Source organism: Peromyscus leucopus, chromosome 7 (assembly GCF_004664715.2).
Source record: "Peromyscus leucopus breed LL Stock chromosome 7, UCI_PerLeu_2.1, whole genome shotgun sequence".
NCBI classification, from domain to species: Eukaryota; Metazoa; Chordata; class Mammalia; order Rodentia; family Cricetidae; genus Peromyscus; species Peromyscus leucopus.
In genome coordinates this window covers 111,808,144-111,832,702 of record NC_051069.1, presented here as the reverse complement: position 1 = coordinate 111,832,702, position 24,559 = coordinate 111,808,144, and the positions used below count along the sequence as shown (strand labels likewise).

Genomic DNA, 24,559 nt, shown 5'->3' with positions numbered 1-24,559 from the left:
TGAAAGGAATCTTTCTTAGTGATATAGTCTAAGAGTGCATCACAGAACAACATTTATTGTACAACTTTGATTCTCTAATTACCTGTTCTTCCCTTATATTATCAGCAAGCAAAACCCAAATTTAAAAATATGAAGAAATTTCACTGCCGCCATAGCAATATGGTGATTTCCAAAACTCCCTGCCAGCCTCAGCTGCATCAGTGAAAAGTAGCTCTGCTAAGGAGAAACAGCCAAGACCAACTGTCAAACCTTTACACAGCCAGCAGCATACAGCCTGTTTCTTTCTTTTTTTTAAAAAAAGATCTATTTATTTATTATGTATTCAGTGATCTGCCTGCATGTATGTCTACACGCCAGAAGAGGGCACCAGATCTCATTACGGATAGTTGTGAGCCACCATGTGGTTGCTGGGAATTGAACTCAGGACCTCTGGAAGAACAGCCAGTGTTCTTAACCTCTGAGCCATCTCTCCAGCCCCCACACAGCCTGTTTCTAACTCAACACCAAGCAGCCAATATTAAGCCCTATGTGGGAAGTACCCTAGGACACATCACACAGGTCTCTGTATGCACAGAGATGCTTGTCCTCCACTCTTATGTTCACTGAACGCAGGAGTCACATCTTCAAATTCCCAGTCCCAGGGTAAAGCATTAATCGTCTACAGCCCTGAAGCCCTAAGAGCTGTTCACAGCTTCCCCAGCTCAACTGTCTACACTCATCTGCCCCATTGTTTCTTTGGGACTAAGGTAATTTAAGGTAAATTTAAAACACACTTTTTAAATTTAAATACCCATTTAAAACACCCTTTCATTTTTGAACACATCATTCTTTTAGCATAGCTCATAGTCAGGCATAGAGGAAGATTACAGGGTTCTGCAACCATGGGCCAGTACTATCCGCATGGTCCCCAGTTGTGGGGCGATACAGTGGAGGCCAGGGAGAAAGGAGCTAAGTGTTCAGTGCAGGAAACAGAGGACATGCTTTGGGCAGCATATAAAAGCCGGAGAGGGGCTGGAGAGATGACTCAATGGTTAAGAGCATTAGCTGCTCTTCCAAAAGATCCAGGTTTAGCCGGGCACTTGGGAGGCAGATGCAGACAAATCTCTGAGTTCAAGGCTAGTCTAGTCTACAGAGTGAGAATTTCAGGACAGCCAAGACTATACAGAGAAACCCTTTCTCAGAAAATGAACAACAAACCAATAGAAGGTTCTTGTCCTGGCACACACATGGCTGCTTACAACTATTTGTAACTCCAGTCTCAGGGGATCTGACAACCTCTTCTGGCCTCCATGGAACATCCATACACATAAAATAAAAAGAAAGGGGTGGGGAGAGCCAGAATACCTATATTCCAGCAAAGAAGGAACAGACAGAGCAGAGAGATGAAGGTTCTGTCCATCACTGGGGCTCCCAACACAGGAAGGATCCTTTGCAACAGCTGAGCAGAGGAAAGGGCCACAGATCATCTCCAGGAAATAAAAACCAAATGCCTCAAAGATACTAGCCAGGTAACGGCATGCACCCAAACAAACGGCCCACACAATAGTGAGCAACACATTCAACAAGGGAGACACTGGCCATTTCCCGGATCTGACTAAAGACATTTTAATTCTTTTGGTAGTAGAGTATGGTAGCACACACCTTTAATACCAGCACTCAAGAAGGCAGAGGCAGGTGAATCTCTGAGAATTTACAGTCAGCCTCGTCGACATAGTGAGTTCCAGACCAACCAGGGTTACATAGTAAGACCTTGTCTTTTCCTTTTCTTTTATTCTGTTTTTTGAAGACAGGGTTTCTCTGTATAGTCCTGGCTGTCCTGGAACTCACTCTATGGACCAGGCTGGCCTTGAACTCAGAGATCTGCCTGCCTCTGACTCCCAAATGTGAGATCAAAGGTATGCACCACCACTGCCTGGCAAGACCTTGTGTTTAAAAAAAAACAAAACAAAAAAAAAAAAAAAAAAAAAAAAACCTCTGGAAAAATAAAGCATGCACCACATAGAAGAAACTAAAACAAGTGACCTACAGGATGATGCTGTAAGGCCCAGAAGCAATCCTCATTTTACAGGGTAGCAAACACAAACAATTTTACAAATGCTTGCTATGTGCTATGTACCACTCTTAGCACTTCAGATGTACCAGGCCTTTTCATTCTCATGACAATTCTAGGCAGTACCAACTATCTTTTTATTTTATTGCGGCACTGGGAAACAAAACTGGAGCTTCACAAATGCCAGGAAAGCTCTTTACCACTGAGCTACACCCTTAACCTCTGACACAATTTAGATAATGAGAGGAGTCAGGTAGGTTGTATAACTTGCTGGAGATCAAGTGAACAGTGCCTAAAGAGCTAAGGGTCTGACTCAGGCTGGCACTCTAGGCCTTACCAGCAGCTTCCCTGATGTGTCAATGGAGCTCAGCTTGCAGTATGATCTCAGATTAGCTTTCCCTTACACTTAAATTCTGCTTCTGATAACGAATGAGTGTTCTAGTCATGGGACCTAATATTAGACCATAGATATAGAAAGCAGATCTAATGAAAACCTCTATTAAATTGAGTGAGTGAGTGAGAGAGAGAGAGAGAGAGAGAGAGAGAGAGAAAGCGCACATACAAAAGGCTGGTAATTCCAGGCCTCTGCTTACATGTATCATCAAAGTAGATCATAAGACCAAATGCTATTAGTTACCAAACCAACTCAGACCCTCTATAAAGCATGTTCCAGTCCCTCTCCCAGAGCAAGAAAAACAGCTCACCAGCTGGAAGAACATGGGTCCTCCCAGCTCTCCACCCTCCTGATTCATCCCCTCTACCTTGCTCCTGCTGCCTGGCATATCTACTACTTAACTGGAGTAGGGTGAGATCAGAGCTATGTCTACCTGTAGTGGGACTCCAGACTCTGAGCCCACCGCTGCTCCCCTTGTAACTAGACAGCCTGAAAATATATGCAGCCTGGGGATAGGACAGGCTACTGGAGAGAATGGCTGACCTTGGTGGACTCCTGTGTATGCATGCACTCATTTCTGCCATCAGCCCCAGAGACTAAGTGCAACCAACCTCAAATGGCATTCTAAGCCACCCTCTGCTCTGTCACCATCCCCAGCCCTTCAGTCAAGAATGGTGTTCTCCTGACAGGCAAAGAACAGATACACATTTCTACCCACCAGATTTCAAAGACTAGTTCTGTGCTAGGGAAAAATATACTCAGTTAAGTTTATTTTTATTTGAAAATAAAACTCAGGGAACTAACAGATACTTGGCATGTTGAAACTCAGACATAACAAACATTCTCCTGGATTTCCCAAGTAAAAACTCTGATGAAAGTCAGAAGCTGAGCAGTGATTCAGTGAGCTGCCCCCTAATGGCAGCTCAAAGTAACTCGCAGCCTACTGAATTCTTTGGTCCTGGCTTTGGATAGAAACCAACTTTTCTTAAAGTTTAAATAGTCTTTTAAAATGGGCTTTCCTCCATTTGTTACTACAAACAAGGCAAAGACCCATGAGAAGGTTTGAGGTCCATTTTGCTTGCAGATTAGTGTAAGTGCAGCCTGACATTGCTGGAGTCGGGTTGGGTCAGGGTAGCTGGTTCCTTTCCAATGGCTGAGACATAGCAAGGTGTCAAGGTGTTTCACCTTCCCAAGCAGGCCGAATTGAGTCAGTGAGGAACATTATCTATCATTCTAAGAAGAAAGAGCTGAAGAGAATGAGTTAGCAGAAAAGCAATTAGCTTTGAGAGACCAGTACAACTGGGAACTAAAATAATAAAACCTGGAAGTTGCTGATAAGGAATTAAATCAAGCTGGGCTCAGAGTGGCAGGAGGGACTCCATGCCAACACCAATTTTAATTCTTTCCTCCCACTGGGGAGCAACTGGTATGACCTGCAGATCTCCAGTGGAGCTCTTCAGTGTGTGGTATACATACTGCTGGGCATGTCCAGAGGCACCCAAGAGCCATTTCAGTTTTCTAGGCAGTAAGAAAGGGATTGGCCTCCTGAAGTCTCTCGTGAGCTTCTAGAACAGATGGCAGCCAGCAAGGACTGGCGTTTTGTGACTCTTATGGAGACCCTGAAGCACTGATAAAGGAGGTACAAGGGACAAATTTACTTGTGTTATGGACCATTCTCTGCTTCTGTCTCCTCTGAGGATTTATTTATTTATTTTGGAGCGACTAGGGAAAAAACCTAGTACCTCCCACATAACTAGGCAAGAGTTCTACTACTTATGACCCACATACCTCAGCTCCTCACTGTGGATTCTAGGCAAGCATTGTATCACTGAGCTACATCCCCAGCTCTCTTTTTATTTTATTTTTATTTATAGTAAAGCAGAGTTGGAAGTTTTATTAAAGATATTTTAATAATAGGCGTAATCACAGGAATTAGGAGAAAAAGATTGACGAAGAAGAAAAACAAGGCACAACCAAGAGTACGGGTGTGACTCTGCCTCCAGGGCCAACCACACTAGCCAAGCTGTAAAGAAGCTAGGATTCACTACCTTGAGACTGTTCATCCCGACAGGCTTCAGAACCCCCTGGAAACCAGAGCTCCTAGTGAGGTCCCCTGAGACCGAAAAAGGAGGAAAATAGACCAGTGGACAGCCATTCTCAGCCAGACCACTAAGGCTGCTTCCTAAACTAAATCTTGAAAGGGAGTAGCTCAAAGAATCTTCTCACATGGGAGTCCTCCTGCTGTGGCACCTAGGATAAAGAAGGGCCAAGCACAGCAAGCTAACCGGAGTCCCATCCTCATATCCAGACACACAGCTCACAGTGAGACTAGTTCTCTGAATTCTGGCCAGAGGAACTCCACTTTGCAGCAAGCCATGGTATTTTTGCATCTCATAGTTCAGGAAAAACATTGTACTTTCCATGCTAGACAGTGTTTCCTGAAACCAGCAGAATCTCTGATAAGGGCAAGGATGGTGCACACACAAAAACTGTGCCAGAGTTGGGTTTCATTCTGTACCTAGGCTGTGCAAACCCTTGGTCACCTCTACATTAAGCATCCCTCTGGACCCAGGCTTGTATCAGTGTTGCCAAAGACTTAAATAAAGATAAAAAAGGACCCTAACAAGAACAGGGTTAGTTACTTGGGGAAAATGCAGCCATCCACAGTCATCTTCCACTCCCTAAGCAAGCCCTATTTAAATTCACTACACTCACTAGGATGAACATGAAACAAGCCATTCTCTAGGCTGCTGCTGTGACTCCCAGGGGGTGAGGAGGAACAGATAATTTTATATCTCCTGGAAAAAGTCACAAGGCAGAGTCCAGAAACCCTTCCTTCCCTGAACCCCAGCATCTGAGTACAGCACCTCTTACAATGGGTCTGCCCAGGATGAGTGAGGCAGAAAACACAAGGGAGGAAAAGGAAAAAGAGAGCAATTGCGGACGAGGCCAGGAGACATTCTGCTTCCTTCACAGCGAAGGGAGGGGCAGCACTGCTCACACCTAACCTGCAGGATGAGTCAAGACAACCAGTGGGAGGAAGAGCCGGAAAGAAAACTGACCAGAAAGAGGGACGAACATTATTCCTAGCAAGCTCAATATCCTCCTTTTTAAAATTCTTTTTATTTATTTATTCATTTTATGTATGAGTGCTCTGTCTGCATGTACACCTTTATGCCAGAAGAGGGCATGAGATCCCACTAGAGATGGTTGTGAGCCACTATGTGGTTGCTGGGAACTGAACTCAGGACTCTGGAGGAGTAGTCAGTGCTCTTAACCCCTGAGCCATCTCTCCAGCCCCCTCAATATGCTTCTTAAACTGGCCTCTGCTGTAAGAGCAAAAAGAGCAAGATATAGAGTCACACAGACCGGAGCGGCATTTCTGGCCACTTGACCGTGGGCAGGTACCTCCTCTCTAAACATTTCATTTGCCTTTTTCTAACAGGGGTCCAGTGAGGACCAACTTTTGGATTTGGAAATGAAGACAGGAAAATTAACTACCATACAAACATAGGCCCACCTATATGGAAAGGGCTGACACAGTGACCACTGTGCCTAGACTTCAGCAGGAGGTGCCCAGGTGACTACACCTACTAAAAATCCTGAATGAAGAATCTCTGAGTGGGAAATGTCCTAAGTAAGTTGCTGCACTTACAAAGCTATGACAAATTTCAGTCATGTGTACTATATGCTAAGTCCTATGGTCCCTCTAACAAGCCTCCAAATGTGGAGGAAGTCTTAGGGCTACAGGATACACACACACCTAGACCTAGCGGAAGCCAGAAGGGGATCTTGATAATGTGTACTGCTCTAGAGGTGGTAGAAACTGGGAGAATGGAACCTACAAATGAGGTGGACTAAAGTTTCACGCAACAAACTTTATTCAGAGCATAAGAAAATTTATATCCTGAGGGTTAAGAAAGGTCACTTCAGTAAAGTTCTCATGAACTGAAGTTGTATATAATCACAGGATAAGCTGCATGTGGCAAAAACATGTTTTTCCATAGAGTCACACAAACAAACAACAGCAGCCAGTTGTAATGAATAATCTGAAGTAAACTCACCTGTGGTGATATTTTATTTGTGCTGAAATGTGGTGATATTTTATTTGTGCTTTAATAAATAAAGCCTGGAGATCAGAGTAAAACACCAGCCACAACACAGAAGTCATGCAATGTTAGCACACGCCTTTAATCCTATCACTCGACAGGCATGATCTCTGTGTGTTCAAGACCACACGGGAAACAGAGCCAGGTGTGGTGGCACATGCCTAAATTCCAACACTAGTTAACCATGGAGGTCTGGAGTCTGTACAGACAGACAGGAAGACAGGGGTGAGCAGGAAGAGGAAGTGATGTAGCTGGACAGAGAAAGCAAATCAGTGGACAGAACAGCAAGGCATCTAGGTGTGGGTAGACAGGAAGTAACTCGCATTTGGAAGCTGCAGAGTTAGTGAGGTAAGTTAGCTGTGGCTTTCCCTATTTCCCTGATCTCTCCCAGGCTTTCACCCATATATCTGGCTCCACATTTTTTGTTTTATAAGACCATTTAGAAATTCGTCTACACTCACTTTTACCGGCTACACCTGGGAGGCATGAAAGCATATTCCAAGAACAATTCTGTGTTTTTGAAGAAACTGAGGTCATAAGACTCTTGTCTTGTTTTCTTGAAGTTTTCTCACAAGCACTCTAACAAGAATTCTAATAGGACTCCATTCTTGGACTGTGTTCCGACAAAGAAGGCTGTTGTCAACACTAGCTTCTAGAAGCAAGGCAGGGACAGAAGTTGAAATGAGGCCATACAATAAAAGTCTCAATCCTAGGGGCTAGAGATTTGGCTCAGAGGTTAAAAGCACCTGCTGCTATTGCAGAGGACCCAAGTTCAATTCCCAGTATCTACAACTGTTTGTAACTTCAGTTCCAGGGGATCTAATGCTCTCTTCTGTTCTCTAAAGACACCAGGCATGCATCTGGTGCTCAGATATACACATGTAGGCAAAACACCCACACACATAAAAAATAAAATGAAAAATTAAAAAGTCCCACTTCTAGAAGGGGAAAAGAAAGTTTCTGAATCTCATGAGAGTCAGTCGCTGTCTAGGAGCTGCTCTGTTTTAACTATTCCTCATCATCACGTTAGCCCCCATCCTTTCAGATGAAGAGATTGAGGTATACACTGAGATCACACAATCTCACTGAGGGCTGGACACACATAACACAGAGTCCTGGTTCTTCCCAGCACGCTTGCTGTCTGCATTATGGCCATTTTCCTGGCTTGCCACGTTGTTTGGCTAATTCTGGACCCACTTGCCAATCAAAACATGTGTCGGCAGAGCAAGAGCAGGAAGAGAAACAGGGTAATGTGGAACAAATGATCCACATTACCCCTGCTTGGTATTGTTTAAAGTACCTTACCATCTACTATTTCACTTAACCCTCACAAAGACCATACACTGGGCTCCTAAGCTGATGGCCTTTTTCATAGAGAAAGAAAAGATTAGCAAGAGCCAGGTGATTAAAACAAGGTCAGGTTCCTACTGCCCGACACTTTAGAAGTGAGTAAATACTTCCTAGATAAATGAATGGCTAAACAAACATAACATAGTTCATGGTCTGAATTTTCATCTTTCAATCCTTTTTTTTTTCCAGTGAGAGGCAGGGATTGAACTCAGTGCCTCCCACATGCTATGCAAGTGCTCTACCACTGAGTGACATCCCCAGGACTCCCTTTCCTTTAAAACAACCTGCACAGTACTGACCAGTCAACAAAGAACTCCAGGTAGCCTTCATTTGGTTTCTCCAGCTTCGGTGTCCCCATTTCTGCTTTCACTCCCACCAAGATGTCTGTATGACCCTGTAAACACATACAAGAGTCCTTGCTCAGGAATGACCACACTCCTCTTCCAGACAGGTATGGCATTGTAGCTTGGATACATACAGTATCCTAAGACGATGGACGGGTACTTTGGATCTGGAGAGATGTATTCTCCCAGTATAGCTTAGGGACTGGAGTCTCACCAGGACCAATGTGTACCCTCCCAAAGCCAGCAGTGCCTGTAATCAACCCTTACAGCTTACTCACCTCTCTACCTGGGTATGAACTGTGACCACAGAACTTACCAGCTTGACTCGGGCAGACCCATTGGTGTTAGACACTACATCAGTCTCTACTTCAACACATCGGTAGTCCTCACAGCCACGGCCATCTACCCGAAGGTCTTCCTAAGGGAACAACAGCTTTCAGGTTGTGATCCCAAACTCATAGACTCCCTTCCTCCCCTAGAGAAATATAGTTCATCTCCATTTTTCTCAGAGGGTAACCCCAAATTCTGCCCTCACTACTACTAACAATACTACCAGATTAATATAAGGAAGAGATTCAAATGACTTACCCTACCGTTAATGTTGACAAAGCTATGGTTTCATGTCAGCTGTGTCTGACTACAAAGGCCTGCTATATCTGGATGTACAGAATACATGCACAAAAACAAGCAGAATGGACAAAACAACAACAACAAAACCACTCGTTTCCAAGTCTGCAAGGCTATGCTTTGCTAGCGCTCAGTTACAACTGTGTAGCAGTATTTGCTCCACCCATGACCTTCGGCTATAGGGCCCGAAGGAGGCGGTGCTTCTTGATGTTGTACATGCCCTCTTAAAGGGAAGGAAAAGGGCCACACGGTCTTTTTATCTGGGCATGATGGACTCTGGGCAACCCAGGAATTGAACCTGGTTCCTTTGGAACATCAGTCAGCAGTGTTCTTAACTGCTGAACGACCTCTCTCAACTGGAGCCCTTTTCACCCCAAATTCAGTTTACAAGACCAGTTATACACAACCTGAATACTCAATCTTCTAAAATAGGGTCAACAAGTTAATGCAAGTGTGTTTCTGTGATTAGGTCACAGCACAGCCATGCTCATTCCCTTAGGCACTCTGAATGCTTTTCCAATATTAGCCGAGAGGAAACCTACAAATGCCCACCTGGTCCCTTATAGCAGCAGTTCGTTAATCCCTGTTGCCTGAGATGGCTTCCAGAGGGGCTATATGCTCCCTGTCCCTTCTGCCCATCTATTTATGTTTCCTGTTGTTTACTTACAACCACACAACTCAGAGATATCCATTTTATGTTGGACTCTAATCTAATCTAATCTATAGAAAGGTTGAAAGAGCATAGAGCTCTGTGCTCTTTCAACCCTTCCATATTTCTGACAACACAAAATGTTCTGGCCATTGGTTAGTTTTCCCTGCCCTTCCCCCAAGGAGCCCTGGTTCCTCTTACTGGCATACAGTACTCAAAATCCAGGATCTGGGTGCTAAATTCACTGTTTCTAAACCTTCACAGCAAACAACTGGGGGGAATTTACACAGACACAGACACACACACACACACACACACACACACACACACACACACACACAAGTTAACACATCTTCATTAGTTCTCTCCCTACCTATCAAGAAGCCAGAAGTTCAAATCAACAGCTCACTTCCCATCTAATGTCCACAATTCATTCCAGACTTTCTCTTCCTTCCTTTCCTTTTTTTTTTTTTTAATGTACATTCATGTTTTGGTTGCATGTATGTCTGTGTGAGGGTGTCAGATCTTGAGTTACAGACAGTTGTGAGCTGTCATGTGGGTGCTGGAAAATGAACCTGGGTCCTCTGGAAGGGCAGTCAGTGCTCTTAACCATTGAGCCATATCTCCAGCCCCAGACTTTATTTTTCTTATTTGTAACTTTTTTCTGAGTCCCACTACCAAATGTCTAGAGGTGGGGGTAGGGAGAAACCTGGCTGTCATTATCTGCCCCCCTCCCCTATTTTCATGTAGTCTCTCTCATATATACATTGTTTCAGAGCTGCTATCCATTCTCCCGACAGAAATAAACTTTCCAGTAGAGTACAGTTAGATACAATGTTCTCTGTTTTCTTCTTGCCCTTCCCTCCCTGTGGTCAGTTTTCATTTGTAACCCAAACTCATTTGCAACTGTTTATATTTCAGTTTGAGTTCACTGAATCCTGGTTACTCTTAATTACTTATTTACTTTTCCATGCGTATGCAATGTCACCATGATTCTACCAGACTAATAAGCTCTGAGTAGCATCCTCTTCCCTTTAGCTGTACTGTTCTTTTTTTTTTTTTTTAATTTATTATGTATACAGCATGTATAGCTGCAGGCCAGAAGAGGGCGCCAGATCTCATTACAGATGGTTGTGAGCCACCATGTGGTTGCTGGGAATTAAACTCAGGACCTCTGGAAGAGCAGTCAGAGCTCTTAACCACTGAGCCATCTCTCCAGCCCCTGTACTGTTCTTTCTATGGCCCTCTTCTCATCTCTTTCCCATCCACCCTTGGCCAGATCTTATTGAGATCTAGTTTATCTTGTATTTCATCTGTTCAAATGAGCAGACAAAAATTTTAATCCTTTCCTTTAAAATTGAGCATTATTACAAAAAGTGCACTTGTGTAATTCTGGAATTTGGACCCCTCTGTTGAAACAATTTGGCTTCCTTGTAATAATGATCTACTTTTGAGTAATAATCCCCTTTTCATACATGAAGGGTGGCATCATTTTACATGTTATTTTTAAAAAGAGATTTATTGTTACTTTATGTGTGTGAGTGTTTTGCCTGCTTGTATGTGTGCCATATGCAAGCCTAGTGCCCATGATGTCAGAAGGTAGCACTGGATCCCTCAGAGTGGAGTTACATATGGTTGTAAGCAGCTGTGTGAGCACTAGGGCCTTAACCTGAGTTCTCTAGCAAGTGCTTTATATATTCATTTTACACTTCTTTCTTTTTTCTTTTCTTTTTTTTTTTTTCTTTTGGTTTTTGAGACAGGGTTTCTCTGTGTAGTTTTGCGCCTTTCCTGGAACTCACTTTGTAGCCCAGGCTGGCCTTGAATACACTTCTTTCTTGAAGCACACATTGCACACAATAAATCTTTCTAATTTTTCATAAATAGCCTTGAAAGCATTTTTAATCTGTATTTTTTAAAAACTAGATTCATTCATTTTATTTTATGTGTGAGTCTTTTGCCTGTCTGTCTGTCTGTCTGTGCACCAGGTATGTGCTTGGTGCCAGAGGAGGTCAGAAGAGGGCATCAGATCTGGAATTGGAGTACTGGATGGTTGTGAACTACCATGTGGGTAGTTCTCTATGTGTATGGAATGTCATGTGGGTGCTGGGAATAGAGCTCTGCAAGAGAAACAGGTGATCTTAATCACTGAGACATCTCTCTAGCCCACTTTTTTTTTTTAAGTAAAAATAGTAACAAGGGGCTGGAGAAATGGCCCAGTGATTAAGAGCACAAACCGCTTTTCTAGACCTGAGTAGGGTTCCCAGTACCCATGTCAGGTGGCTCACAACCACCTGTAACTCCAGCTCCAAGGGATCCAATGCTTCTGGCTTCTGCTGGCATCTGCACTCACTTGTGTATATAACCACACATATAATTAAATAATGAACTTCATCAGGTTCTCAAAGGGGTTGATGTTCTCCAAAGGAGAGGGGGGGAACAAAGAGAAACTACTGCTCTTTTTTTTTTAAATCCTATTTATTTATTTTTATTATTTATTTATTATGTATACAGCATGTATGACTGCAAGCAAGAAGAGGGCACCAGATCTCATTACGGATGGTTGTGAGCCACCACGTGGTTGATGGGAATTGAACTCAGGACCTCTGGAAGAGCAGTCAGTGCTCTTAACCTCTGAGCCATCTCTCCAGCCCCCAAGACTACTGCTCTTAAATGTATAAACTTATCTTTAAACTGTCAGGCTGCCTATGTATCTGACTTTATTTTGAGAAGTTGAACACTGCGATACTATCACTGACCATCTGTCATATTTGCTTCAGTGCATTAACCCTCTTAGCAACTTCTGAGAGGAATTAAATACCTAAATCATGTGGAAGTCTACGTGCAGCCACATTCACCCAACTCACTCTTTCACTGGAAGAAATCCTCTTGCATCAGGAGACATGTATTTGGAAAACAGCAGAATTTAATGTCTAGGAAAATGAGCCCTTGGGAAGATAACTCAATAAGCTACTCTTTACGGCACATCTCCTAACTTAGTGTCTTAAATCCCCCCAGTCAGTAAGCAGCATTTGAACTCAAAGCCAGAGTTCTTACTAGTCTACAGCCTGTGACTTCAAAAGGATCTCTTCACATTACAGTCACTGCAGACAACCTTCCAAAGATGAAATGGATAGCTCTATGACGTGGCCCTGATCAAGATGGGGCTGACTCTGAATACAGTAGGCCATGCAATCAGTCACAGGGTTTCAAGTGCTGCTTTTAAAATGCCATCCTTGTGACTTGTTTTCACATGGGGCTACATGGGTATCAGAAAATGGTCATTTGACCATGCCTTTCCAGCCTTTAATAACCCTCAGCCTTCTAGGAAAGGCTGAGCAGATGAGTAAGATGAATGAAAACCTATACTTTTTCCTTTCATATATAATATACATTCCAGTCCCTCAAAGGGAAAGCAAACAGAAAACACTCAAGAGAATGAAAGAAACCAACTAGTCCATGCATCACTGAACTGAGAACAATTTTTTAAAAAAATCTAGTTTTCCTTATAAAATGCTGAGGAAAGTACCTGGACCTGCCTGGCTTGGCTCAGCACTTGAAGTCTTACTACACTTTTTATTTATTTATTTATTTGCAGTCTGAGGAGCAAAGGGATCAATCTATATATCGAATACTTAAGACACTCACCCAAGACTGAAGGCTCCAGTTTGAAAGTCAACAGGGAAAGAAACAGTATCTGGGCATCATGATGGCATGGATCAACTGAAGCATCTTAGACTGAGAGCTTCTCGATGCTGGGCTAGCTCCTGGTGATATGCATAGCTATTATTCATGTCATTATAACAACTCTTCTACTTGGATGTGGTACAAGGCAATTGGTGTTACTACTTCAACATACTTAGCAGGATTCCAGACTAGAAGTAGCTCTTCATCTACCTTGCTTTGACATGTCTAGTACCTCAGCATTTCTTAGAGGAGAACTGAGACTTAAGTGTCTTCTTACTAGAAAATAACTTCACCTGGCCCAGCTTTGCAGGACCAGGCCCAAGAAACGGCAAGTAAAACTAGAGAGAAATTGTTATTTCACTTTCCAATCCTCCTAAGCAGCTCTGCATCCCTTTGAAAAGACGTAGCTCAATAAGGTCACAGACAGGGGCATTGGGCTTGTAAATGGAAAGGGCAAAGGGTTAAACAGGGAATGTGCTGGGGACTAGTTTTAGTTCTGAATGGTCAGACTGAGCAACTGATGGCTGACTTCTCAATCTTATCATTAAAGACCAGACTCAGATATAAATTAAGCTAAAAGGTAAAGCCATGGAAAAGGAACAGAAATACAGAAAATATCAGCTGAGCTATGTCTTCCTCCAAAAGCCAAGAACAAAACAATGTAATAGCTTTGACAGAGCCCCAAGAGGAAAGCCTCTTTGAAAGCCTAACAGTTTGGCTACGAGGTTACAGTTAAAACACTCAGTAGGATAGACCAGGAAAAGCCCACTGAGCTTACAGCTCCAGTGGCCACCTGACTTACTACCCACCCTCCACAGGGTCAGAGGTAAGTGCCACATAGAGGGTGACCTGCTCTTTCTGTAACAAACCACTAGCAGTCCAGACCACGTCTCTCAGTGGAACTGGATCTCTGATCAAATTAAGAGTTGTTAGGCTAGCCCAACATAGTAGCACACATCTTTGTACCCAGCACTCAGGAGGCAGAGGCAGGTAGATCTCTATGAGTTTCAGGACAGCCAAGGTACATAGTGATACCCTGTCTCAAAAAAGCAAAGAGTCGTTAGGACATAATGTGATAGAGAGGATGGAGAGGGGATGGAGAAGCCATGCAAAGTTAAAGGTACAGGGGTTGGGGGCGGCTGCGCAGATTTCACCAAGATGGAAGGGAAGCAAGTGGTCACTGAGAAAGAATACAGTTTGGCAAAGAAAAGTAGATGAATTACCAGAGATAGTCACTGATCGTTATGGTTATTTTGAGAGAAGGTACTTTGAAGCTATATGGAAGCTTTCCAGTTCTTACAATGAACCCACTTTTTCTTCAGGTCATTTAATATTTCCTCAATTTGAAGAATTTAAATTTCAACAGCTCTTAATGCAGTCACCATGAAGACTAATGATGTGGAATAAATGGTTTAGGACAAAGCCACACTTCTGACAAAACAAAAACAAATAAACAAACAAAAAAACTGAAAGGGAAGCAACAATCCTCCCCCAGGGCTGATTCCCACACCAGGGCTGACCACTTTAACATTCCCTCACAACACCATTCTGCATAATACCCCACTATTGCTAATCTTGAACTGAAAAGCTAATAAGTTTAGTGGATTTTATTAATCAGGGTTAATAATATGCAACCTATTGACTAAATATTGGCATTTCTTCTCTATAAGGAGCACAGAAGATAACAGTATGTTATATGATTTTAAAGACCATGACCTTCACTTGCATTATGGAGTTTAAATGGTAACAGGTTGCTTTAATCTGATGGCTACATCAAAGATCAACTGCAGAGAGAAGACTTGCAAGATATCAGACAGATGGTTGCCAGGTTAATACTCTTCACCGCTTTCTCTTGAATGTGCAAAAGTCGAAAAAAAAAAAGTAGAACTGAGTCTACATTATGGTATTCGTTATAGCTACCCAGGAATCTAAGCTAAAACAGAAAAATCAACAACTATACCACTGTCTACCTGTCTGCTTTGAAAACAAATCTTCTCAGTCAGGTGGTGATGGGAATACAATGAGTCCCACACCAGCCTGGGATACAAAGACCCCCATCCACCCTCCCACGCCCCCCAAAAGAGAAAAGGGCTGGGAATGCGGTTCAGTGGTAGAATGCCTGCCTAGCATGCACAAGACCATAAGGTTCAATCTCCAGTACCGGCAAAAGAAAAACAAATCACTCTCCACTCTTCCCTATTTGTAAGCAATACACATGTGTGAGTGTGATTTTTCTTGAGACTGGGTCTGTATAGCTCAGGCTGGTCTTAAACTCCTGATTCTCTTGTCTCCACTTCCCAAGTGCTGGGATTACAGGAGCTAGCCACCAAGGCCTTGTGCATGCTAGGCAAGCATTCTACTACTGAGGTGCTACAACTGAGGTTCCCTTCTTTCCTCCCCTTTTTTGGGCGGGGGATGAGGGTGCTGTTAGTTTACATTTTGAAAGCCTTTCTCCCTCTGATGCATAGCCTCTGTATCTCTCGGTGCAAAGTCTGCAGACGTCCATCCACGGACCCGGATTCTGGTTACAGGATCTCAGGCACAGGCCCTTCAGTGAGAGGAGGCCGTAAGAACATTCCTCCACTAAGCAATAGTCTTAGGAGACGCCCACTGCTCCCTGATGGGCTAGGAATCTCCATCCCGAGAGCTGTAGAACCAAGGCATGCTGGATGCACGCTCGCCTCAGGCCGCACTAGGCCTCGGAGAGTCGGTCTTGGCTACGCAGCCGCCCCGCACCTTCTCCCTCAGCGCTAAGGCTTGCACCCGGAGCCGCCACCGCTACCTGTACTCCATGAACGATGTAAACCTTCTCAGCTTCGCTTAGTGCCACCGACGCCATGCTGTTCAGCTCACAGCGCGCGCTTGCGCGTCATCAGTTTGCGCCCCTCCCCACGGTGCCTGAGCGTCATCAGTCCGCGCGGTGGCCGCTCCCGCAGCCGCGGCTGCCGCCACCGCCTGGAGCTCCATGGGCTTCTCCTGCGCGCCGCCCGGTGTGAGGCCGAGTCCGGCAAGCCGCGGCGCCCGGTGCCCGAGCCATCGCGGACGCTGGAGGGTGGGCCCCGGGATAGGGGCAGCAGCTGGCGGCGCGGGACTGCGAGCTGCCTTCAGGTTGACGGTCAGTTTGGAGAGGAAGCCCCAGGAGGAGGGAGGTGCGGGGCCCCAGCCGGGACTCGGTGAGAAGCGCGCACCCTTGCGCCCTGGGGCCGGAGTCGAAGTAGCTGAGCTCGTGCACGTGAGATGCCTCAGAAAGGCGGAAGTCGTGCTGCTCCTGAGGGAACATCTCCTAAACCCCCTTAGTTGGTCCCTAGGGTGGCTGAAAAGACTGTGGATCCCACGTTAAGTCACTCTGGTCGGGAAGGGTCTGAGCTAGGAGTGGGGCTCCGGCTTCTCAGTTTACTTATTCCTCCCTCCACTCCAGAGGTCGATCTTTCTGTTGTCTCTTCCCTTATCTCTTTCTCCCTTACTGCCCATCATCAAATAGTGACCCAGGGCTTTGGGAGTTACCCTTGCCTCGTGTGGTTGCTGGAGTATTGCCCCAGAGAGAGTAGGGAGAGTGTCTTGGCGCTTCAGAATGCCTTGATGGAGGGGATCGCTGAGGGAGGTGGTTGGACAACTGCCTGGAAAAGAACCAACCCTGGAAGGAAATGGGACTTGGATATCTAGAAAGGATGCCTCCAAGGTGAAGCTGGGGTCATCGTGGGAGCTCTTTAAGAAAGAGAGATAGTATATGAACCGAGTTTTAAAGGAACTATGTGAGAAAATAGGAGGAATTGATTGAAAAGTCACTTATCTGATGATGTTCTATTTTTGAGGAAAGTAACCCTTCACAGCTTAATCATTAAGAAATAAAAAGTGGGAGCCACACAAACGCCTTTAATCCCAGGGTTTAGGAGGTGGATCTCTGTGAGTTCTAGGCCAGCCGGCTCTACATAGTGAGTTCCAGGACATCCAGAGCTGCATAGTGAGACCCTGTCTTCAAGAACAACAACAAAAGAGGCGTTTCTTCGATATGGCTTCACAGCTAACTAAATAAACAGAACTTCTGACCATAGAATCTTCCAGGGCAGAAGGGAAGTCTGCTGTAAGCATAGCCACAGAACATGGTGCTTAGAGATGTAATAGTGGATTAATGGCTTTAGTGGGATCGCCAGGTGAGTCAAAAAAGTAACAGGAAATGTCTGACTATATTCCTAGGTCCTGAACTGTTAACTGTTGAGCCCTCAAATGGATGGTCTTTTCTCATTGATAGACTGGACATGAATTTCCTGGGTCCATACATAGTACTACAGGTGCTCCTGAGAGAAGACTTCTTGCAGGGTTGTACTTTGCCCTCTAGGGTAACTGGGGAAAGTGAAACTGGAAAGGTTTTCTTCCTTTTGTGGAGGAACAGGTGCCAAACTAAACACAGCACCTACACTCCATCTCTGTTTTTGGTTGGACAGTTAGATTCTATGTGAGGAACTGGTGAAATACTCCTGCCATTAGTCAGGGTACCTTGTGCTAGAAATTATTGGGAAAATAAACCATTTTAATAGTATATAGTGGGGGGCAGGCTGAAGATTGTAAAGATGACTGCCAGTTGAAAAGTCAGAAAAGACACTGGCAGAAAGGTTGAGTTTGACTACCATGGAGTCATTTTCCTGGGGGGGGAAACATCTTTCAATATGTCTTTAAAAATATATAAGTGGTAGGACACTATCGTGTGCAAAGGCCCTAGGTTCCCTCCACAGTACCACACATATACACCCTACCCTGACAACCAGCATCAGGTTCTTTGTGGAGAAGGGTCAGCATTATTTATTTGGTGACTAATTTTATGAGTGATATCTGATATTAGGTTCAGAAAGCCTAAGGAAACATAAGCAGTGTAGTTTATATTCTCTGCTAGAATGTTGGTAACATCTCCAGCTATTCCTCCTATGTGCCACGAGATCATTTTCATCATATTCATTAAGTTCATTAGATGTCTTTAGAGCTCATCAACTTGTAGTTCTTTTTTGTTGAAGCAATTCAAACATATTAGAACCAGAAAAAATAAAAGAACCAAGGATGGCACATTATATTGTGTTATACCAGTTTGCTTTTCCATTTCTGTTAGGTTTTTTGTTTTCTGTTTGTTTTGTTTCATGCTGTTTGGTTGCTGTGTCTTTTATAAAACTCTATGCTCTATTAATTTTCTATGATACTGTGTGATGGTTTTAGTGTGTCAGAAACTTTACAAAGATTCAGTTCTCAAAATAGCCTTATGAGGACAATTTTACAGTTTGGAAAACAGGTACAGAAAACCTAAGTGTCTGAGCAAAGTCACTGATCACATAACTAATAAGTAGCAGAGACAGGATTTGAGTGGAGGCTTTGTAGCTCCCAAACCTGCACTCGGAAATGTCACCTTCTGTAGCACCTCACAATCTCTGTGTCATCCATCAGGGGACCTAATGCATAAAGCCCATGTTTGTCTATCATTGAATTGTATCTCCAGGCCAACGGGTTTAATTTCAAAAGCAAGGATGGTTGTTCTAGCATGAACTCACTTCTCTTGAATCCTATTTCTAGAACCACATGGAATGTGATGTTGATAAGTCTTGTGCCTGTTTTAGCCCGCCTCATCAGATAAATGAAAACGTTACATCAAACAGTAAAGCTAAACTCCAAGTAGCTAAGAAGAAAGCCCTCCAGAGCAGAGTCTGATAGATCTGGAATGAAGGAAAGGGTTGACTGTATAATGTACATGCTTGGAGAGCCAAACATTCAGGAAGTGTTCTAATGCCTATGAATGCCTGACATTCTCATGGACCTAAAGACATGAAAAATCAGGCACTTGCTTAAAAGAAGTTTAGGATTTATTGTAGCTGAGGTGTTCAGGCCCTTGAGCTAGTGCATGAACCAGACAGTAAAATGAAATGCTTAATTGAGCCAGTTAGTAATTAGGGCTGTAATAAGGTGCTAATTGTTCAGGTCAAGCACCAAGTACAAAAGAGAAAGAGCTGCTGCTAACAGCAGTAACATCATATAAAGCAGAAGTAAATAAGTCCCACCCACCCCTGGTTCATTAAAGCTATAAAAGATCCTGGAGCACTGCTGTGAACTCTTAGAAACTCAGCAAGGGGGTATTTTATGCCCAGTTGTAGACCAACCACGGCCAGATTTTAGGTCTTTTCCTTTGTACTTTTACCTTTAGCCTCACAGAAGAACACCAAGTGAGCTACTGTTTTTCCTAAAGATCTGTTTCCTTTGCATACTTTGCATTTGTCTCACCTGGCCTTGCATGAGTACTAGATATAAACAGCCTTTCATAATCTAACCATGGGTCTGTATGTCTTATCTTAGATCTTGTGATTTAGGATTATAGTGATAGAAAGCTTGATAGCAATACATGAGCCATGCATATTTCCCGTTAGAGAAAGGGTCTGCCGTGTGTCATTTTAAGAGGCTGGCCTGTCTGAGTCTCGTGAGATCATATGTGAGAAAATGAGTCACACATCCCAATTTCCAAGTGTAGAATACACACTTAAGAGCTGTGCTCAGTCTGAGGTCTAAAGTGAGGGTAATACTTGAGTATTGACCTAGAAGGGAAAGGAGGTTGACACCTTTGAAAATGGTTTGCTTTCCTCTTGAGAAATTTCCTGAGACACTTGGCCAGGTCAGGTGAGAAAGCTAGAGGCAAATATTCTTGCTTTCATCATCTCAGCACTTCAGAAAAGCTAGGAAATCATATTTTTTTATAGTCTCCTCCAAACTGTAGCCTTCAGGATGCACAAACACTTGATTGAAGTCTAGGTTTTTCTTTGCTGACTGAGGACATTGCTTGAGTTCCATTTCTTACCTTAACAAAGTAAGGCTAGTATCCACCTAGTCACAGTCCTGCTGTAGTAAGTCTTGACCTTGGCATATAAAGTCTATTTCCAGACCAAGTCAGTAGCAAAGAATCCAGAAAGACAGGTTGGTTAGGAAGATACAAATCTGTAGTGAAAAGACTACTAGGCTTCTCATGCTGTAGATTGGGCTTTGCTGCTGACTTGCTTTGTGTCTTTAACCTTCTAGCCTCACTTTACTCCCAAACTAGTTTCTTGCTAGGTTGTAAAATTCATACTATATCCTGGATGTACAAAGATTTAAATATTGTCTAGATAGCTCAGTGGGTAGAAATGCTAGCCACCAACTCTAACAACTTGAGTTTGACCTCCAGAATCCACGTGGTAGAAGGAAAGAAATGACTCCTACAAGTCCTCGGACCTTTACATGCATCATGTATGATTTGTGTACACACATACACACAAGTAAATAAATGAAGAATTAAAAAGTAAGCACTGTATGAACCAAAGGCTGAGGGGCCCCCAGATGGATCAGGCCCTCTGAATAGGTGAGACAGTTGATTGGCTTGATCAGTTTGGGAGGCAACTAGGCAGTGGGACCAAGTCCTGTGCTCATTGCATGAGTTGGCTGTTTGAAACCTGGAACTTATGCAGGGACACTTGGCTCAGTCTGGGAGGAAGGGACTGGACCTGCCTGGACTGAGTCTACCAGGTTGATCGCAGTCCTGGGGGAGGACTTGTCCTGGAAGAGGTGGGAATGTAGGGTAGGCTGGGGGTAAGGGGGGGGGAGGGAGGGGGAGAATAGGGGAACCCGTGGCTGATATGTAGAACCGAATGGTATTGTAAAATAAATATATATATATATATATATATATATTAAAAAAAAAAAAAGTAAGCACTGAGCAGACAGGACTCTGAGTTCAAGGCCAGCCTGATGTTCATAGTGAGTTACAGATCAGGCCAAGCTATATAGTGAGACTCTATCCTAAAAATGTAAAAATAAATAAATATTGAAAATGGCTCAAAATGGTGTTTAACTTGGAGTGCTTGTTTGTAGCTAGAAGTTCTCCTGTCCTGCCCAGTCCCACAGCTGTTCAGTCCCAAATATACACACAGAGGCTTGTATTAATTACAAATTGTTTGGTCTGTTTCTTGCTAGCTAGCTCTTTCATCTTAAATTAATCCATTTCTATTAATCTGTGTTTTGACACATTGCCATGGCCTTACCAGTCTGCTGTCATGTTGATCCTTGGCAGTGGGGCTGGCGTCTGCTCTGACTCCGCCCTCTTCTCCCTGTGTCTCTCTTGGATTTCCCACCTGGCTTTTATCCTGTCTTACCATAGGCCAAAACAGCTTCTTTATTAACCAGTAGTAGCAACACATATTCACAGCATACAGGAAAGCCATCCCACAGCACTTGTTTGTTTGTCTGTTTGAGATAGGGTCTGTCTGTGTAGCCCTGACTGTCCTGGAACTTTCTGTGGACCATACTGGCCTCAAACTTACAGAGATCTGCCTGCTTCTGCCTCCTGGGTGCTGAGATTAAAAGCATGCACTGCTACATCCAGCCTAACTTTGGGCTTTTAAAGACTTCTCACATTTATCATTTTGTAATATTTGGTGGTTTTTATGCTGTTCTTGTTTGTTAAGCTGTTTGAGACAGTCATGTGCAGCCCAGGCTGTCCTTTAACTCACTAAGTAACCTAGGATGATCTTGACCTAATGATTTCCCTGCCTATACCTCTCAAATGCTGGGATTATAGGCCTTTGCCACTACACATGGGCTGTAGGTGCTGGGGATTGAACCCAGGACTTTCTGGGTGCTGAACAAACACTCTAGCAACTGAGCTAAACCCCAACCCCTATTTGATGTAGTTTGATAATGTTGTTTACACTTGTAAACACTAAAAATGCTTGGGAAAATCTAACAGAGACAGTTACTAGTGGGTTTCTTTTGAATATTAGTAAAGGATAGGGAAAGGGAGTTAAGCTTTTGGTGTCCCCCCCCCCAAAAAAAAACACTAAGAAGTCAGCAAAGAAAATGTTGAATTTGGCATTGACAAGATTTCAGGATCAAATCCCTGCAGGGACCTTTGCAGTTAGCTTCATCTTTGCCTCCTTTTTTTGTAATCCTAGCACCCTAGCACTGGCCAGACTGTAGCAAGAGGACTGCAGGAGTTTGAAGCCAGCCTAGATGTTTCAGGTTCCCCCATGAAGCTCTTATGCCTGGTATAAAGGGGGAACAGCAAAGACTTGAAAACTAAACTCTCCCCTCTTGAAGACTAGTGCAGTTGAAAAACTATTATTTCTAATCCTTGCAAGCTTCTGCTTTTAGTACTTAACAAAAGTCAGACCTTTGTTTGGGTGATGTCACAGTGGCTGTATGTCTGCACATGGCACAATGTGAGGCCAGGGGCCATCCTCAGCACTCTCAGGTGGGAACCTTTGCTTAGTTGGGCTTTGCCTGACATGGGTGGGCTTTCTCAGAAAAAGCTGTGTACAGACACTGGCCCATTAGGAAGTAGTTTCCAGCAGATTGTTGGTATTTAGTCTTAGACTGAGTCCTGGCTTAAGTGTCATGGCCTTCCCACCTCCTAGGTTAGAGCAGGATCAGTCTTGTAGATGTTGGGTTGGTGTTCCTCCAGGACCCGGCATCAATCTAGAATGCTTTTGTTCAGGCCTGCAGCTTTTAAAACTTATGCAGGGAGCTAGCCCACCCAATAGCACCTGCTCTTCATACCATGTGAGGGCAAGATGGCAAAACTGTAAGTAACCCAGGGCCTTGGTGCCAATATTGATGTCCCTCCCCTTTTTTGTTTTATTCATTGGTTGTGGTGAGCAGTTGAAAGCCAGCTTTGGAGGTGAATCCTGTCTCTACTGCTTCCTGGAGATGTGAACTTAGCCAGATTCTCCATGTTTCAGTTTCCTCATCAGTCAAGGAAAGAGGAAAGTGGGGCTTAGTGCCTACGGGATGGTATTGTTTGAGGATGACAGCACTGGTGCCTGCCAGTTAGTAAACACCCCCCACCCCCCAAATGTAGCAACAGTTTAGCCTTTTGGAAGCTATGCTCAGCGGCAGAAGACAGTTCCTTATCAAGTAGATGATACATTTGTTTATGAAGGGCTTTTCAGACTGTGAGGTTATCTTACTCATCGGTATATATTCTTATGTGACTAGATTGGTGATTTATTATTGTTCCCAATAGGAAGAATTTCTTTCTGCATTACAGACTGCCTACAAGGGGTTACTTCAGGGCAGTTGCCCTAGCAGCCAGTCTAGCAGATTGCAACAGGTATTGTTGGCCAGTCTCAGAGAATGAGTTACCCTCCTCTGGTCATTTCATAGACACCCCAACAACTCCTTGAGCTTTGTTTCTGAGCACTGAACAGGCTGGCTCAAGTTTAGAAGAGGCTAGCTAGTCTCAGTGGGTCTCCAGGAGGCTGTGTTTCAAAGGACTTATAAAATGGCTTCTGGAAGAAGGAATCCTTTATTGGTTTGGTTTGGTTGCTTTGCTTTTTGTTGTTGGGTGAGGCAGATATTGAGACCCAGGCTGGCCTGGGCCTAAAGAAATATCTTTCTATGATCTGTTGGACATTTCCAAAATTTGGAAATGTAATGGTCAATTAATTAGAAAGAAACATTTGGCTAAGAATAAAGGCAGAGTATGATGTGGCACACCTTTAATTTTAGCGTTCAGAGGAAGAGGCAGATGGATCTTATGAATTCAAGGCTAGCCTGTTCTGCTACATAGTCAGTTCAGGCCTTGTCTCAAAAACAAACAAACAAAAAGAAAATGGCCAGTTGTGGGGCCAGAGAGGAAACTTGGCTTATTTTCTGTTTTTTGGTGAAAGTTTGGGGCACAGGTGTGGAGTTTACTCCCCCCTCTTTTTTTTTTTTTTTTACATTAATTGAGGGTTGAGTGTGGCAGGCAGGGAGAGAACAACGCTGATTGTGTGGAGTTCCCATTAGGTAAGATAGCTAGGTCTGCCTGCCTGAACACCTTCCCTGGCAGGCATGAGGCAGCAGATAAGGTACCTTTGCTCTGTCAGGCTGTGGCCACACCCTTACCTTTGTGGAAAGTTTAGTGATTCATTCTGTTATGTTAATGAAATATTTCAAACATAGCAATTCATTGTTCATTACTGGACTTTTGGAGTCTCATCAGAAAATGGGCATACATTTCACAATCATTTCGGATCTTTATACAAATTTAGGTTAAGTATAGCTCAGATAAATGAATTTTCTGCTTGCCCAGTTAATTCTTTTTTTGTCTTTTTAAGATTTTATTTATTCATTTTTATTTATGCATATGTATGCATTTGTACCTGATATGGATGCTGAGAATCTAACCCAGCTTCTCTGAAAAAGCAATAAGTACCCTTAACCACTGAGCTATCTCTCCAGCTCCCTCCCCACAACTTCCATTCATTTCTAAAGCATCTAGGACCTAGGCCATTCCTACCCGTGAAGCTGCTAGACTAGCTTGTGAATAAATGCTTTTGTGGAAATTGATGATTGATTCTAAAATGGCCTAAAAGA

At 43.6% G+C, this 24,559-nt stretch overlaps 2 protein-coding genes and 1 non-coding gene across 4 annotated transcripts in view; 2 read left to right on the top strand and 1 right to left on the bottom strand.

Moving 5' to 3' along the window:
* Positions 1-16,095, bottom strand: part of Exosc7 (exosome component 7) — a 28,590-nt gene extending 12,495 nt beyond the window's left edge. The window contains exons 1-3 of the mRNA XM_028890477.2: positions 15,990-16,095; positions 8,564-8,665; positions 8,203-8,297 (exon numbers count right to left, since the gene is read on the bottom strand). Coding sequence (XP_028746310.1) covers positions 8,203-8,297; positions 8,564-8,665; positions 15,990-16,046 — 254 coding nt within the window. The 5' untranslated portion in view covers positions 16,047-16,095. The remainder of the gene's footprint in view (positions 1-8,202; positions 8,298-8,563; positions 8,666-15,989) is intronic.
* Positions 16,096-16,143: 48 nt separating this feature from the next.
* Zdhhc3 (zinc finger DHHC-type palmitoyltransferase 3) overlaps positions 16,144-24,559 on the top strand; it is a 49,608-nt gene continuing 41,192 nt past the window's right edge. Inside the window, exon 1 of one of the 2 annotated variants that reach the window (XM_028890475.2) lies at positions 16,144-16,322. The gene's annotated coding sequence lies outside the window, so the exon portion shown is untranslated. The remainder of the gene's footprint in view (positions 16,323-24,559) is intronic. The other variant, XM_028890476.2, reaches the window with a different exon arrangement.
* On the top strand, positions 23,571-23,663 carry LOC114707696. The gene has a single exon (XR_003736692.1). It is a non-coding gene; the product is annotated as a small nucleolar RNA SNORA2/SNORA34 family (small nucleolar RNA).